At 43.9% G+C, this 17,286-nt stretch overlaps 1 protein-coding gene across 3 annotated transcripts in view; it reads left to right on the top strand.

Annotated features, from left to right (window-relative positions):
- Positions 1 to 14,022, top strand: part of XRCC6 (X-ray repair cross complementing 6) — a 42,911-nt gene extending 28,889 nt beyond the window's left edge. For all 3 annotated transcript variants that reach the window (XM_019734483.3, XM_019734481.3, XM_019734485.3), the window contains exons 4-13: positions 591 to 729; positions 997 to 1,251; positions 1,651 to 1,834; positions 5,172 to 5,358; positions 6,840 to 7,008; positions 7,720 to 7,881; positions 9,314 to 9,443; positions 10,600 to 10,700; positions 12,048 to 12,161; positions 13,479 to 14,022. In XM_019734483.3, coding sequence (XP_019590042.3) covers positions 591 to 729; positions 997 to 1,251; positions 1,651 to 1,834; positions 5,172 to 5,358; positions 6,840 to 7,008; positions 7,720 to 7,881; positions 9,314 to 9,443; positions 10,600 to 10,700; positions 12,048 to 12,161; positions 13,479 to 13,672 — 1,635 coding nt within the window. In that variant the 3' untranslated portion in view covers positions 13,673 to 14,022. The remainder of the gene's footprint in view (positions 1 to 590; positions 730 to 996; positions 1,252 to 1,650; positions 1,835 to 5,171; positions 5,359 to 6,839; positions 7,009 to 7,719; positions 7,882 to 9,313; positions 9,444 to 10,599; positions 10,701 to 12,047; positions 12,162 to 13,478) is intronic.
- The last annotated feature ends 3,264 nt before the right edge of the window (positions 14,023 to 17,286 follow it).

The raw sequence follows: 17,286 nt of genomic DNA, 5'->3' as shown, positions 1-17,286 counted from the left end.
TTACCAGATGCTGACATTAGTTTAAATAGGTAGATAGACCTTTCCTGGACTACCGATATCTTCAAATGTATAATTAAGCAAATTTTATTTCAAAAGATGCTCTTGGTAGTTACAGACTTATTTTCAGGTAACATATATTTATCGTTAGCTTAAACTCTTATACACGTAATTATTTCATATGTGTAAATTCTGTTTCTTAGTATAAAGCTATTTGAAAGATCATGTGGTCTGTCCAAACCCAGCCAATTAAGTAAGTGACATCAGTGAGACTAAAATCCAGTACTGGGCTTCCCCCCCCCCCCCCCCCGAGTATATAGATGTTTTTATTTCTCTGCTTCTTTATGGTAGGAACTGCTTAGACCTCTTACTTACTTACCACATTCTGTTTTTTGTTACAGTGTAATAGGTATGCCCATCATTCTCATTGATTCTTGAATTTCCTGAAGGTAAAGAGAGGCCCTGCCTTATTCTAATGCCATGTACAAATTCAGCAAATATATATATCGAGCATCGACTATGTGCCAGGCCTTTACAGAGTTTAAGTTTAGTGGTAACTAGTTAAGTAATGATTGAATTTTTATTTTTTCCAGTGTATCAAGAGTGTGTACACCAATAAGATCATAAGCAGTGCTCAGGATCTCTTGGCAGTCGTGTTCTATGGCACCAAGAAGGATAAGAACTCCGTGAATTTCAAAAATATTTACGTCTTACACGAGTTGGATAATCCAGGTCAGCAGTATTCTAAGATCAACTTTTTCCTTACATGAGAAGGTCACTCCCCTGAGCAAAGAGGGACGTGGAGAAGGAAGCAGATGACATCTTGACTAAGAGAGTGCTTTCCTGCATGGGGGTTCTTACTGGGAGGTGACTTTTGCTGTGTAGGGTAAACAGCTCTGAAGGGAGAAAGGGACAGTAGCCCCTTCTGTTAGCCTTGTGAAGGCAGCTGCTGACGCTCTTCTGACTTTTCTGCCCATTTGACTCCCTGTCTTTGATTAGGTGCTAAACGGGTGCGAGAACTTGACCAGTTTAAGGGGCAGCAGGGGCAGAAACATTTCCAAGACCTGATTGGCGGTGGATGTGACTACTCGCTCAGTGAAGTGCTGTGGGTCTGTGCCAACCTTTTTAGTGATGTCCAGTTCAAGATGAGCCATAAGAGAATCATGCTGTTCACCAATGAGGATGACCCCCATGGCGATGACAGTGCCAAAGCCAGCCGGGCCAGGACCAAAGCTGGGGATCTCCGTGACACAGGTTGGCATTTTCCCTGGTCTTTTAAATTGCCACTTAATTTTATTGCTTTTTTCCAGCGGATGTCCAACGTTTGCTTTTCACCATTCAGAGTAAAGTGAGAAGGAGGTGAAGCTGGAGGAGACAGATGTGTGACATTCCCATTGACAATGGCCAGGCTATTATCTGTCTGCAGGACTCGACCAGAGCAAGCTTGTCTTGACATGAATGCTTCCATGAATGGTGGTTATTTGACTAAGTTGTCTGAACTCATTATAGCAGCTGATTCCCTCAGCCACTTTCTCTTAAGTCCTGAAATATTAATCTAGTGCTTCGGGAGCTTTTAAAAGCATATTCGAGCTTAACTGAAAAAAAGTCTCACTGAAAATTGCTTCGCCTTACTTTGGTCTGTCCTTGCCCCAGGTATCTTCCTTGACTTGATGCACCTGAAGAAACGTGGGGGCTTTGACATATCCTTATTCTACAGAGATGTCATCAGCATGGCGGAGGATGAGGACCTAGGCATTCACTTTGAGGAATCGAGCAAGCTCGGAGACCTGTTGAGGAAGGTTCTTGCAAAGGAGACCAAGAAGCGCGTGCTCAGCCGGTGGGCACTGAGCTTGGGCCCACTGCCCAGAAGTCCCCGGTCATAAGCAGTGCACGGCTTTGACCTCCCTGGCCACTTAACTGGGCCGTGCCACTCCTTCACTGTGTTCCTCTAAAAAACTTGCTTAATTTCGAAAGAGTGCAAGTTACCTGCTTCTCTTTCTCTGGAAAAAGCTGGTATTATTTCTCCAAAATAACATAGCCCCCCACTTCCTTGGGATAAACCATTGTGGCCTAACAGTGTCCTCCATTGCACTCACTAGTTTATTGAGTTTTCTTGTCTGTAGATTGGGGACCAGTAGTGCCGGGCATAGAGCAAAAACTTGATAAAAGTTAGTTGTTGTCTTTGTTGTTAAACTTGTGTAATTCTGATTTCTTACAAACTTGAGACCAGGAGGAACCAGATTGTTAGATTATCTTTTTTTAGAGAGTTTTGGTGTTAGAATCCCAAGGGCTCCTCAGTGTTCCTTCCTAAAGAACTTTCCTTTTAGACTAGTTTCCTTGATGTGGGGGAGTATGACCATTGGTGGTTTTTGAGCAGTTTTCAAGAGATTACTGATATTCTCTTCGAAAACCCATGAAATTATTTTAAGGAAACCAGGAACCAGCTCACTGCTACAGTGGTGGTTTTGTCATTGCTCTCCTTTTCCCCCAGGAACTAGTTCTCGTTCCTCAAACAAGCACCCTATCCCCTCTTCCCCCTTCCTGAAATGATGGAATGTTGTCACTACCACAATTTGGAAATATACTGTACATTTTGGTGAGGCTGGCAGGGACCATAACATAGAGTCAGATTGCTTGAGTTCTCGTCCTGGCCCTCTACTGTGTGGCCTGAGGCAAGACGTATAACTTCTCTGAGTCTCAATAAATGGGAGCAAAACTGATACTTCCTCATAGGACTGCTGTGATGATCAAATGGGATAACCTAGGCATTGTGCTTGGCACATAGTAATTATTTATAAATGTTAGCTGTTATTTTTTTGTGGAAGAGTTGTTATAGGATACTTGATATGACTAATAATACATCTGTCTGAGAACTAATAATTGCAGTTGTCTGAGGACTAACAATGCCTCAGGCTGAAAGGCCTAGAAAATTATTACACTTGTTCTTGCTGTAATGAAATAATAGAATTATTTTATCGCATGGTTATTGTGTGCCAGGCACTGTCCTAAGCTCTTTGTGAACATATTAATTAATTCATGTAATCTTTAATGACCCTTTGAGGTGGATTGAAACCTCCCCATTAGTAACATCTCTTAACCTTAAGACATTTCGGATGAAGTGAAACATATCAAGCACCTTGTCTTGCACTGTGGGCTTCCACATTTTTCTTTGGCGAGGTAACATCAGCCATGCGATGTTATACTGTAACTTCACCTTCATTTCATCTTTACTCGGAGTTATGACGATTTCAAGGTCGAAAGGTATCTTAGTTTATAAATGTGAACATTTAAGACGGAGTGGGGGAGTAATGGATTTGCTCTTTTGGGTTAGAAATAGAACCAAGGTCACTTGAAGCCTGAGGCCAGAGGGGACCACATTGGCCAGTGCTTTTCCCCAGGATGCTACAATTTAGAGGGCAGTCATTTTAAAAAAATTACTTTTAAAGATTGTGCAGTTTTTTAATGGGTTACACTCTTGTAGCTTTCCTTCAGCAGCCTTTCAGACAACTGAGTTAACACTTCGTAAGCCGGAATAATTTAAAGTAGGAAGCCACCAAGTGGTTGGTGGTGTTAGTCATGCCATCTGTCACTACTACACCTGTGGGCCACATCATGCGTTATCAGATTGATCTGGAGAATTATTAGATGCTTGCTCCCGGAACCAACGTTTCCAGTTAGGGCCAAAGCAGTGTTCTTTCTGCTGTTTGGACAAGTATACCTTTGAACTAAGTTGTAACTTTTTAAAACATGTTCTCTTTTTTTTTTTTTTTTTTTTTTTTTTTTTTTTTTTTTGAGAGGACAGGCTCCAACCAACTGAGCCATCCGGGAGCTCAGCGGCAGCTCAGCTCAAGGTGCCGTGTTCAATTTTAGTTGCAGGGGGCGCTGCCCACCATCCCTTGCGGGAGTCGAGGAATTGAACTGGCAACCTTGTGGTTGAGAGCCCACTGGCCCATGTGGGAATCGAACCGGCAGCCTTCGGAGTTAGGAGCACGGAGCTCTAACCGCCTGAGCCACCGGGCCTGCCCTAAAACATGTTCTCTTTAAAGTCAATATTTACTACTGAACATGCCACAACAGTGAAGATTGGGTTATTAATATGATACTTTTCTTTTTTTCTGAGAAAGGTGTTTAAAATTATAAATTTCCCTCTGAGCATTGTTTTGTCTGCATCTTATACCTTTTGATATGTTGTGTTTTCACTTGCATCCAGTTCAAAATAATTTTGACTGTCCCTTGTGATTTTTTTCTTTGACCTCCTGGATTATTTAGAAATGTATTGCTTAATGTCCAAACATTTGAGTTTTCCCAGAATTCTTTCTGTTGAGGATCTCTAACTTAGATCCGTTTTAGTTAAAGAACATACTTAGTATGATTTCAATCTTTTTGGATATATTTCGACCTTTTTTTTAAAATTGTATTGGGGAATATTGGGGAACAGTGTGTTTCTCCAGGCCCATCAGCTCCAAGTTGTTGTCCTTCAATGTAGCTGTGGAGGGCACAGCTCAGCTCCAAGTCCAATTGCCGTTTTCAATCTTTAGTTGCAGAGGGCATGTGGGAATTGAACCGGCAACCTTCTTGTTGAGAGCTCGTGTTCTAACCAACTGAGCGATCTGGCTGCCCCGTGGATGTATTTAGACTTTTGTTTTGTGGCCCAGCATATGGTGTATCCTAGAGAATGTTCCATGTGTGCTTGAAAAGAATGTGTAACATGAGTTATTTTTGTGTTGTGCTTTTCTCCCTCACAATATCATATTGTAAATATTTTACACATTGTCATTATTCTAGAACACATTTTCTAGAGGTCCTATTGCACCTTAAGATGTTGGTATAAATATTCTGGAGTGCTTAGAGGGTTATTATGACGATTCAATGAGAGAAAAGCTGGAAAGGGGTTGGTATAGTGCTGGGCTCGATAAAAATAATCATTATTTCATAGTGCGTTCTTTATTATTTTAAAAAGTTAATATATTCTGAAACTAATTTTTGTGATATAGACTCTGAGATGGTATTACAGCAAACTCTACTGCGTTACTAAAACGTGCTATATGTATATTCTAAGAGCTTGTTTAGGATTATCAGAATAAAACAAATTAAGGCTTGGGTGCCGTGAAGGAATTTTAGATAGGAAAGTATAATCCTTCAGTCTATGCTTTTTAAATTTTTCTCTCCTCTAGGTTGAAGCTTAAGCTCAACAAAGATATAGCGCTCACTGTCGGCATTTATAACATGGTCCAGAAGGCTCTCAGACCTCCTCCCATCAGGCTTTATCGGGAAACAAATGAACCAGTGAAAACCAAGACCCGGACATTTAGTGTAAACACAGGCAGCTTGCTTCTGCCTAGCGACACCAAGAGGTCTCAGGTAGGTACCCTGCCTTCTTACTGAACTTTGTCCCATTGAAGAGTGAACAGGGAGGGGACACACTGATCAGCCTAACCAGTTAAATAACTTTCATGTACACATCTTTCTAGCCAAGCTGCTAAAACACCTAGTCATTACCCTTTGGGGCTTCATCAAGTAGATCAGTGATACCTTGAGAGCTAGAAAGTTAGGTCAGTGTTTGAAAGAGATGTCAGTGAAAACTTGGTCACTCAGCACATGCTAATTACAGTGAAATTCCTTACTCAGGTACAATAGCAGAAAATGCTTTATAGTGAACTAGTGTGAAGTTCACTGTGTTTTTTTTAGGGAGAGTTTTTTTTTTGGGGGGGGGGGGGCAAACTAACCAAATTTTTCCTGTGCTTTGAAATGATACATGTATGCCTTTTTTCTTTTTTAACTTTTATTTAGTTTAAGTGTGTTTTTCCAGGACATATCCTCTCCCATATGCCTTTCTTAATCTAAAAGACAAACTTAGAATGCACAACAATTATCTTTCTTCATCTTCTCATCTTTGTTCAATCTGTGGGAGGATTTGATATCTAAAATGAAAATCAAATGAATCATCCTTCCTTTTTGATTCTGCAAAATGTGGGAGAGAATCTGAGATTTTTGTATAAGTTCAGGACCTAGATATTTCCATTAAGTGGCTAAAATTAGACATTATTTTCATTCAACCGACGAAGATATTTTTTGGAGCACAAATTTCAAAGCCAAAGTATTTTGCCCTGCTTTCTGAAGGAGAGAAGAAGAAATTTCCTTTTTCATTTTGGAAGTAATTCGTTTTCCTCATTGGCTTATTCATAGGAAGTAACTTTTTTAGTCATTGAGTTTCTTTTTTGATCCAATATCCCGAAAAGAAAAGAAAAAAAAAACCTTGAGGGCTCTGTTTTTGTTTAGAAAACTCAAATTTGACTGTTACTAAGTGCTGTTACTAATCACATATCTAGGATCGAAATTCAAACATCAAAGTCTGGAAGTATTACTTATGTGTATCTACCTCTCACACTAACAGACCCAGCACGCTACCTGACACAGGTCCTTTCAATAGATAGGTATGGTTTGAGCATCCGTTGTGTGTCAGGGATGCTGCTGAGCGCTTGTCATGTTAAATGAGGGAAGGAATACATGTGTGGCCTTGGGCACCAGACTCATCTGGGTCTGAAGCCCAATTCAGTTGTATAACCTGGAGCAAGTTACCAGCCACGGAGCCCCAAGGTTCACTCATCTGTAAAACAGTTTTAATTAACATCTACCACCTAGGTTTGTCATAGAAGATACAGTGAGTGACAAACGTAAAGTGGTAAAGTGCCTGCCGGGCATTCAGTAAATGTTACTTTCCGTGGTAGTAGGAAGACACCCCTGGTGAGCCAGCTTCTTTCTCCTTAGAAGGCTGGTTTTGACTTGCTAGTGTCACTTGTTAGTGGTCTCTCTATGTGGCCCTCCTTGTTCCCTGCCTTTAGATGTATGGGAATCGCCAGATTGTACTCGAGAAAGAGGAAACGGAACAGCTAAAACGGTTTGATGACCCGGGTTTGATTCTCATTGGCTTCAAGCCCTTGATCATGTTGAAGAAGCACCACTTCCTGAGGCCCTCCCTGTTTGTGTACCCCGAGGAGTCCCTGGTTAATGGTAGGTGGCACGGACCAAGTGAGTGCGGAACTCAGAAGGCGACAGACCGAGCAGCATTTCCTGAATGAGCTGCTTGGAAACTGTAGGGTGTGTTACTGGGGTATTCTGAAAGTGTTTCATGATCAAATACATTTTGGAAATGTGGGATTAAACAAAGCTGGACCTATAATACGCTGATATGCATTGTGAATATCCAGGAGGGGATATGGAATTTGTGTTTTTAAAATTTACTTCCTATGGAATTCTTTCTTTGAGGCATCAGATAGAATTTGAAAAACAAACTTCTTCCCTAGTGTTGGCAATTAAAGATGATATGAACTCGGCCACTGTGTTTCTTTCTGCTGTCCAGACAATAGTCCTCTGTGCTATAGCTAATGAACCCCCTGGATTTGACCTAATTGGTTTTCATTAGCAACTGGGGCTTATGTCATTAGCCTAAGGATAGGAAAAGTGAACTGACATTAATAATTCACACTACCAAATGGAGTGGTTGAGGCATCCAGTCTCTTACTCCTTTCCTTTCTCTTCCTTGGTATGCCTCTGCTGCCCCCACTTTCCCCTCAGCTCTAGGTCCATCACCCCTTACCTATTGAAGTATCATAAGCCCTTTGAAGAAAATGGAAGATAAATTGTAGGCTTATAACACGGGCTAAGAGGACAGAACGCTGGAGACACCTTACGATGTAGGCTCCTGGGATGTTTCTTTTTTAGGAAGCTCCACCCTGTTCAATGCTCTACTCACCAAGTGTCTGGAGAAGGAGGTCGTGGCAGTGTGCAGATACACCCCCCGCCAGAACACTCCCCCTCATTTTGTGGCCTTGATGCCACAGGAAGAGGAGCTGGATGACCAGAACTTTCAGGTGTCTCCCCCAGGTATGTGGAAGATATTTTCAGTGCTTCTGAACCTTGCTCAGGCTTTGGATTCACACATGGGATTCCAGCTCAGATCCACTGTACCAGAGTCACCAGAAATGGGTCCTGGGAAGTATGTGTTTTTAAGATTTCACAGGTGAATTTGATGCACAAGGCTGCCAGATACAGTTGTGCAGTGCACAGCATGCACAACCGTTCAAGGCAGCTCTGCGGCCATGGGTGAGGGTTGACTGCATAGGAACTGTTTGCAAGTTATTGACACAGGTTCATGGGGACTTTCTACTGACACTTTTCTTTACTTAAAGCCTTTGTAATGGTTAATGTTTGGTTTATCTCCTGTATACACCAAGGCAGTGAGGTATAGTGGAAACACCGTGGGTTTTAAAGTCAGTCTTGACTTTATCTTATGCTGTGTGCTGAAAGCTTATTTTCTTTTGTTTCAGGCCCATCTCTACCACTTGTTAACTGGCCAACTTGGGCAAATAATTTAACCTTTCCATTTATGTTCCTTATCCGCAAAGATGAGCATTCTGGAACACCTTTCTCTCAAGGCTGTTTCACATTTGAAACAAGTTAATAAAATATAAGGGCCTAGCACAGAATAGCCAAGAGATGGTCGTCTTCCTTCTTTACCCATGCTAATAAGTATTCATTTTATAAAGTAACTCTTTGAACATATTATATTTCTAACCCTGGTCATCAGAATGCTCAGTAATAGCTTTGTGTGTCAGTTATTAAGCTATTTTCTCTTAGCTCCAAATTCACCCCTTAATGTCTGTGCTGCTTAGGCTGAGACTCTCCAAACCCAGTTTCTCCTTTGCCAGCTGGCTCTGGGTGAGACTCTGTCAATAGTGGGTGCTAGAGGGAGACTGTAGGGCAGAGGAAAGCGAAGGAACTTGTACCTTCCTCTTCTTGCTCAGTGCTGCCTGCGGCCGTTGGTTCTAGTATCTAGATTTTCAGTCTTCGTAGAACCAGCCAGTAACTGGAACAAGATCAGCCTGATAACCCTCACCTCTTCCCTTTCAGCATGTGGTAGAGGGTGGGGAACAAAGCTGGGAGCTCCAAGGAGGGCCTGATGGAGCTGGGACTGAGCCCCCCCAGGGACAGGACACTGTTCAGCCGGCTCGGGGTGGAGCACAAAAGCTGGAGGTGGAACCAACTGCCACTGCCAGGTGAAGAGCTGCAGCTGGGGCAACACTGACAGGAACAGGAAGTATATGAGAAGGAGCATTCCTGCCTTGGGGTCGCCCTCAGGAGGGAGTCTGCTGGGCAGATGGTAGCAGAAATCAGCCAGTAAAGGAGAAATGGGGTTTGCAGGGTCGCATCCCCAGCATCACAGGACATGGAAGGGTGAATTTGGAGCAGAGAGACAACTCAATCGCTGAAACTTTTTGTTAAGTCAAATCTCAGAAAATGTATCTCCCTTCCTCAGGCTTCCAGCTTGTCTTCTTGCCCTATGCTGATGATAAACGGAAAGTGCCCATCACTGAAAAAGTCTTGGCAAACCCGGAGCAGGTAGACAAGATGAAGGCTATTGTTCAGAAGCTTCGCTTCAAATACAAGTGAGTACTGGGTCAATCACAGGCTTTCTTCTGGAACTGTCTCCCGAGTTGAATGTCTTACTGGAAATTTGAGTTAAGCATAGACCAAGAGAATGGGATTTTACTCTTTTCAGTTAACTGATAGGTTATTACTTCTTAAAAGCTACTGGTATATAGAGACCGAAAGGTCTTAGTATTGTATTGAAGACTCTGGAATTGTGCTAACTGCTTACAGCTGGTTGACCTGTTGTGTTGTGCTCAGAAAGCTAGATGAGTTGAGCAAGTTCAAAAAGGCAGTGGTGGGAAAAAATTCTTAGTTGGCCTTTTCCTTGATTTACTCCCACAGTGAGTAAAAGGAAGTAAATCCCATGTAAATTGTTACCGGATTAATAGAATCATTATATAATTCAGGTTATTCCCTTTCACGTGAACATAAACCATCTCTGAGAACCTGCATGCTGTGACACCAAACATAATTTATTTCCCATTCCATCTTTGTCTCTAGGCTACTTCCCCGTCTCTGGTGAGTTCTGGACGAATAACACATTCCCTTCCGAATGTAGCTTTCTGGTGTCCTTTATGGGGCAGATGGGAGCAGTATTATGATTCTACCCTGTTCCAGGCACTGTTCTAGACACAGTTCCATTATCTTACTTATTCTTCATAAGAACACTGAAAGCTAGGTTTCATGCCCATTTTACAGATGAAGAAACTGAGGCTTAGAGGAGTGAGGCAGCTTGCCCACTCACCCAGCTACAAAGAACTAGGTCTTTCTGACTAGATTCTTGCTCCTTTTACTCCCATGCTGCTATTGAGTATGGGAAGAAAGAGTCCTCGGGCCCATTACTCTCCATCTTCCATTGTCTCTCTCCTGTCTTTTCTCTGTACCTATATGGCTCTGCCTCCTCCATTTCTATCTCTGCCCACCGCTGCCAGTGACAGACAGGTGGGCTGGTATTGTTTGCTGTTAAATTAGCTTTTGGATCTTGAGTATCAGACAATTGAAAATTGGAGAGAGAGAAGTTGACTCAAGAGACACGATTCCCAGCTCTCTTATTTGGGGCGTTTTTCTCAGCTCACCTCGGACTTGAGCTATCTCAGTTGGGTTTATTATTATTTTTTTTAAATGTTTAACTTTTCAGTTTTAAATTAATTTACTTTGTTATTGTTTTCACAGAAGTGACAGCTTTGAGAACCCCGTGCTGCAGCAGCACTTCAGGAACCTGGAGGCCTTGGCTTTGGACTTGATGGAACCCGAAGCAGCCGTAGATCTGACATGTGAGAGGGTGTGACTGAGCTGAGAAGTTCTTGTCATGGCGGGCTTCCTTATCCATCCCACTCTGCACCAGTAATGTGGAGGCATTTCTCAGGCCCTCTAGAGACCTGACCTTGTTGTCCAGCCCATCTCGGTCTGAGAGATTTTCTAGACTAGCTTAGACTGCCTGGGAACAGATTTGGCTGGTTCTGCAGTGAGAGGAGGAGACTGCCAGGCTTCTGAGACCTGCCTCTGAATGAGGCCACCCCATGACTACATGATGGCAAAAGTTGAAAAAACTAACCGGTAATGTTTATTGTGTACTTACTCTATGCCAGGCACTGTTGTCCTATGTGCGGACTCATTTAATCCTAGTAACTACGAGGTAGGCTCTGTTACTGAATTGGGGGACTTGGGGACTGCTCCTGCCATCCCAACTGCTCAGCTCCTCCCCCGCCCACCCCACACCTCATATTCCATCAGTAGGTCCTGTTGGCTCCATCACTTTTCATGCTTATACCCCATATCCCACACTGCTTCAGCCTGCTCACCCGCCTTCAATTCATACTCGGCACAGCTGTCAGTGATCTTTCTAAAATGCAAATCTGGTCTTGTTGCTCGCTCCCCTGCTCATAGCCCGTCAGTGTTTTCCCACTGTTCTTATGATAAGGTTGAAATCCTGGCCAGGCTTTCGAGGCTTCCGTGACCTCACTATCTTTGCCTTTTCGGCTCCTTGCTGGTCCTGCCCTGCTCACACCCTGTCTGAAAGCTAAATATCACCTGCTGTTTCTCACCCCTGTGCCTTCTCCTGCTTGGAATAGATCAGCTTTCCAGAAAGTCTTTCCTGCCCCCTCCAAGACTCCAGTGTGCCCTGTACAATCCCTTCTTTCATGGCATTGCCTGGCTCTATTGCTTCTCTTTTTACCCCCTCCTGACCCCGACTAGACTGTAAGCCCACTGAGGGCACAGACGCTTGCTTGAATCCCCAGAATCTTGCCCAGTTCTCAGCTCTACCACTTCCCAGCTGTTTGACCTCAGGCAAGTCATTTAGCCTCTCTGTTTCCTCCTCTGTAAAACAAGGAGACAAAGTCACCTAACCCAGAGGTTAACAAAGCATGTAGGAGGGTGCCTCGCTATAGTAAGTGCTCATTAGATGCAATTGTTAGAAGTTACTTGGGAAATGTTAGACTTTGTTGAATGTTTTCATGGCCAGGTCAGCTGCCTCCTCATGGACGCTTCCCCTACCTCCCACCCCCCACCCCCCGTCCCTGTGAGGTGATTACTCCTTCGGTCTCTATACAGTTGGAACTGGACAGGAAGGCTGGGTTTGTGACTTGCCAAGCCACTCTTTGTATGTTTTGATTTTCTAGTGCCCAAGGTTGAAGCAATGGATAAAAGACTGGGCTGTCTCGTGGATGAATTTAAGGAACTTGTCTACCCACCAGATTATAATCCCGAGGGAAAAGTTCCCAAGCGAAAACAAGGTGAGGAACTGAGTGTGGACATCTCGTAGGTTATTTCAAAAACTTCCCTTTATGGTCCTATCGCAGAGGATAATGACCCTTCAGAAATTTCTGTATTAACCTACATATTAACACATGCCAACATACATGTTTCAGCACAAATGGAGTAGTATTCACATTGTTTTCTAGTTTGTTACTCAGCTATATGAGTATATGTTGGACAGTTATTTATACCCATGCTTACATTACTACCTCATTTACAAAAATAAGGCTACAGAGTACTTCATTGGATAGAAGTGCACAGTTTATTCAACCAGACCTTTATTGGGTGAACACGGACCACCATCGTGTACTTGTGTGAGCAGATCCATAGCAGAAGCTCTTAGCACTGGAACTGCTGGGTCAAGGAGTAAACATTTAAAATTCTGATGAGAATTGCCATCCAGTGATACAGGCCATCCCCTCTCCACGAAGGGATGGCTGTGTTCCCTACACTCTCACCAATCCTGGACTATACAGACTTTTAAAATTTTCTCAACAAAGTAACAGAGGGGAAATTATATCCTGTTTAGATTTGCAATACTCCAGTTATGAGTGAAAGGTAGATGACTTGGACATTATTTTCTGTGAACTTCCAGTTTGGGGCCTTCACCATTTTTTCTGTTGGACTGTCTCTTTTCTTACTGCTGGATCCAAAGCGCTCTCCTATGACCCTCACGTGTTTCAGGACAGCCCATTGTGAGTTCCTCACCGCTTGGGAATAGTTCTGGCTTAGGCTGTAATCCTTTGGCTGGCTGTGGTCAGGTAAAGCCACATGTGGGCCTTGCTTGCCTAAAAAAGCCCATGAGGGAAGTGAGCGCTGAGAAGGTAGGTGGCGGCCATGGTGCGGTCTCCTTTTTGCATCAGAGGTGACTCCTGTGCCGTGTGGACTGCTCACAGCTCTTCACCCCTGGGTGTTCCAGTGATTTACCTGTTCATCGCTCAGCCTGCACCTTAGCACCTGGCATGGGGCCTTGGTACTTACCTGGTGCCCTGTAAGTGCTTTCGGAAGGCAGGAGAGAAGGAATGAATGACTTGCTCACTGAGAGTGAGAAAGTTTGGGGAAAATTGATGATACTCGCACGGTTCTTCACTCCCTCCTAGGTGTGATAGTTTCGTTTTACACTTACGTGAAGCTGCCTGTCAAGACAGCCATCTTCCCCATGGTGCTCTAGGTGGGCATCACAGCTTTATGGAAAATGGCTGACTGCTGCCCAGATCCGATGAGGACCCTGTGCAGGGTAGCCGGCATGCCACTGGTAGCATTTCCAATCCTTCTCTCCTGACCTTTTTCTCTAGATGACGAAGGTTCTAGAAGCAAAAGGCCCAAGGTGGAGTTATCCGAAGAAGAACTGAAGGCCCATGTCAGCAAGGGCACCCTGGGGAAGCTCACTGTGCCCATGCTGAAGGAAGCCTGCAGGGTGTGCGGGCTGAAGGGCGGGCTGAAAAAGCAGGAGCTGCTGGACACGCTGACCAGGCACCTCCAGGACTGACCAGAGACCGTGCAGCCAGCCAGCCTTCCACACGAGCCAGGCGGCCTGGTTTTGCTCAAGTTAAGAAACGTTTCTCCTGGGCTGCCGGTTAGCTCAGTTGGTGCTAATCACACCAAGGTTGCCGGTGCGATCCCCACGTGGGCCCCTGTGAGCTGCACCCTCTTTAAAAAAAGCAAAAACCAAAAAAATAAACATTTCTCCTGAACCAGAAAGAGTCTGCCTGACTTCTGTAAAGACCTGCCAAGGTCTTTACATTTATGAGATTTTCTGTTGCCATGGAGACAGCGTAGCCCTCCCTTTGCTGTGCCTTATTCTACTCTCTGAATAAAGAGACCTAATTTTGTACTATTTACTATGCTTTCGTGTGAAAGATGTGTCTGCCTCGCATCCAAAGATCACTGGCTATTAGCTTAATTTTCTCCCATTTGGAACACACATCCTCACAGTGGAAACAAATATGAGGGTAGAGAGGGACGATTAAGGACAGGTGAACATACTTGAGGAATGACAAGCCCTAGCAAGATCCTCTGTCCTCCCGCTTGTTTTCCTTTGTGTCATTAAGATCTAAAGATCAAATTTCAGAAGCAATAGGAATGTATAATAACATTTCTAATCCTGGTACCATTTGCTTCATGAGTAAATAGCAACCCCTTATGTTGCATTCCTCTTACTGTGACTTGAAGCATAGGAAAACACATTTTCTGTTGCCCTGAGAACTTGGTTTCCAGTATAAGTGAAATGAGTTATCCCTCTTATTTTTTAGGGGAGCTGTTGGAAGTTCCAGATGAAGAGGTGCTAGTATTAGAAGGGGAATGTCGTTCTGTTCTTCCTCCCGCCCCCATCCCTCTCTCCCGTCCTCCCTGTCTCGTTCCTGCTCTTTCTGCTGCTACTGCTTTTGAAGAATTAGCTTGAGAGAAGGGCAGCATCTGGAGGGTTTGTGTCCTCCAAGGATGGCTTGAAATTCGGGGTTTGTAAGTCCTGTGTCCTTCAGGAAAGTACAGGAGGGGTCAAATGACTCTTGTGAGTGATTTTCAGTTTTGGGTTCCTTGCTCTGAGCTTTATAAGTTTTTTAAAAAAAACTTGTTTTTGCTTTTGTTTGGAAAGATGTATATTCTTGTTTGGATTTCTTCCCGTACCTGGAGCAGAGGGAAGATAATTCTCCAATTAGAAGAGATTCTTTTTATTGAATGTCAACTGTAATTGAAAAAATTTTTTGTAAGTTTTAAAAAAGATACTTTTGAGGATACAGCAAGATAATGCAAAACCATTTAACAGAGTAAGTGCTCACTCATGTAAAGCCAGACCATCCCTCTTAAATGAAGCATGCTTAAAACTCTGGGTTGTAGAGGGGGTTCCACTACTACCCAGACAGGTTAGCATCAGGCTAGTCACCACAAGTAGTGGGCAAGAATGAGTACCATCCCTGGGCCTGTTTTCAACCCTGGGTTTCCTGGCTAGAGAGGAAGGAGCCCTGAAGTGAATTCCATCCAGGCTTTTCTGTGCGTTCCTGAGGGACCTTACCCAAGTCTAGGCTCCTTTTCCTCTGTTCTTATTTACAAAATGGAGAGAATGAGAGTTCAAGGGTCAAACAACAAACACCTACCAGGAAGGTGAATGATAGAAAATCACCCTGGAGGTCTGTGATAAATGACAGTTGTGTCATCTGTTTCTCGGTAAATTAATGTTTGCCTTCTCTGCTGTTGAGCTCCTCAGCAGAGAAGAAACATGTCCAAATGTAATTTGGTTGGGCGTTTGTATGTTCACAAATCAGATCTAGTAAATTTGCATCTTGCCTCCATCACATACATGCAAGTAACTGTGGGAAATGGACCTGGCATTTTCAAACTTCGGTTTTCTAATATTTATAATAATGATAATAATGTGAAATGGTGAAAATAAAATGAGAAAACATGTACACAGACACGGTGCTCAAAAGGTACTAGCTCTGATCCTTCTAACCGTCTAACCTCTCCGTTGCAATATGCTGCACAGTCTGCTGGGTGGTGGTAACGTGCAGACGCCGAGTACAGAAACGCCCTGTGCCTGTGGGCTGTGGACGTAGCGGCTGGGTAGCGGTGCGGGATCTGGAAGGGTAAGGGGGAGGCGCATTCACACCCAAGCGGCGGGAGACCTGGGCAGGTGGGAGGGCGGGGCCACAGCTGGACAGCGCACCTTGTTTGGCCAAAACTATACGGAACAAGCTATGAGCATATATGTATATTCCTTCAAGCCAGATGCAAAGAGAACATCTGACGTGTTTTATTGTCTTATTAAAAAATGAAAAGGCAGGACCACGAATTCTGGGAGAAATTAGTCATCCACTTTCCCTTGCCCTCATCCAGAAATTCCAACCTCAAATCCACATTGGGGGGAAAACATGTTATACTCGAGCAGGAGCTACCACTGTCCAGCCTTTCTGATGTGAGACCAAACTATCCCTGAATGTACAACAATCCTCACTGTAACGTGGTATGAAAGCCGACCTGCATGGGGTTTGCGTCTGGGCTCTCTGAAGCAGCAGGAAACATCTCACCTGTGGGCCCTGCCAGCACTTCCGGTATTCTTCATGGCCCTGTATTTTGATATGACCATATTTATTGCTGTTTTGACATTCTCACCTTTTCATCACCTGCCCCCACCTTAGTTGTCTATTGCTGTGTAAACCATTACCCCCAAAATGATTAGCTTAAAAATAATTCTTTTACTATTCTGTGGATAAGGAATTTGGGAGTGCGCAGGCTGGGTGGTTCTGGCTTGAAGTCAATCGTGAGGTTGCAGTCAAAATGTTGGCCAACGCTGTAGTCATCTAAAAGTTTGACTGAAGCTGGAGGGTCTGTTTGCAGGGGCTGCATTAATCATTTTTAATTTTCTGTATCTTATGTTTTGACATCTTGGGGGGCAAAAGGGGGGCTTACAGACACAGGGAGAGACTGCCAGAAAATGCCAGGTACATTTAGCTAGTTCCTAAAGATTGATAACAGGGCCAGGTAGCCTTAGAGCCCAAAGCCCAGATTTATTCAAACTGGCCAATCTCAAGCTGTTCACTGCCTTGCCGTTGCCACACACACACCCCAGTAAAGGCTGTGGGCTAGGATTTCCCCTTGCTTTGTTTGCTCCAGCTGCCTCACCAAAGCCTAATACTTTCCCTGTGGCCCTGTGTGGTGTGGCATGCCCCTCTCTTGGGAAATGTAATACATTCTTTCAATATATTGACCTTTCCATGTCATCAGTCACTTCTATAAATTAAATTCCCTCGAGTACAAGGTTGGTGCTAGCTTTTGGCTAGAAGCCTTGGGGACACTCCACAGGCTGCTTAAGTCTTCATTAACATGAAGACTTCCCTCATAGCCAGTGACCCAGAGAAGGCAGAAGCTGCAATGTCACATGTCATTCCGTAATACTCTGAGTCCTGCAGACCAGCTCTGAGTTGGTGTGTCCTGAGATTACAGGGCACGAATTCCATGATGTGAGGATGACAGGGGGCCACCCCGGGGGCTGGCTGCCACATAGCACCATGGAGATCACTGACTTGCTACTAAAAATGGTTTTCCTTTCTTCAGAAAAGAATATGCAAGTATACCTACCCATCTCTGCCCATCTGAGGGACATCCTGA

Source organism: Rhinolophus sinicus, chromosome 1 (genome assembly GCF_057876585.1).
Source record: "Rhinolophus sinicus isolate RSI-liver-muscle chromosome 1, RSI-T2T, whole genome shotgun sequence".
Classification (NCBI taxonomy): domain Eukaryota; kingdom Metazoa; phylum Chordata; class Mammalia; order Chiroptera; family Rhinolophidae; genus Rhinolophus; species Rhinolophus sinicus.
Note: the sequence above shows the minus strand (reverse complement) of the source record. Positions and strands in the feature narration are given on the sequence as shown.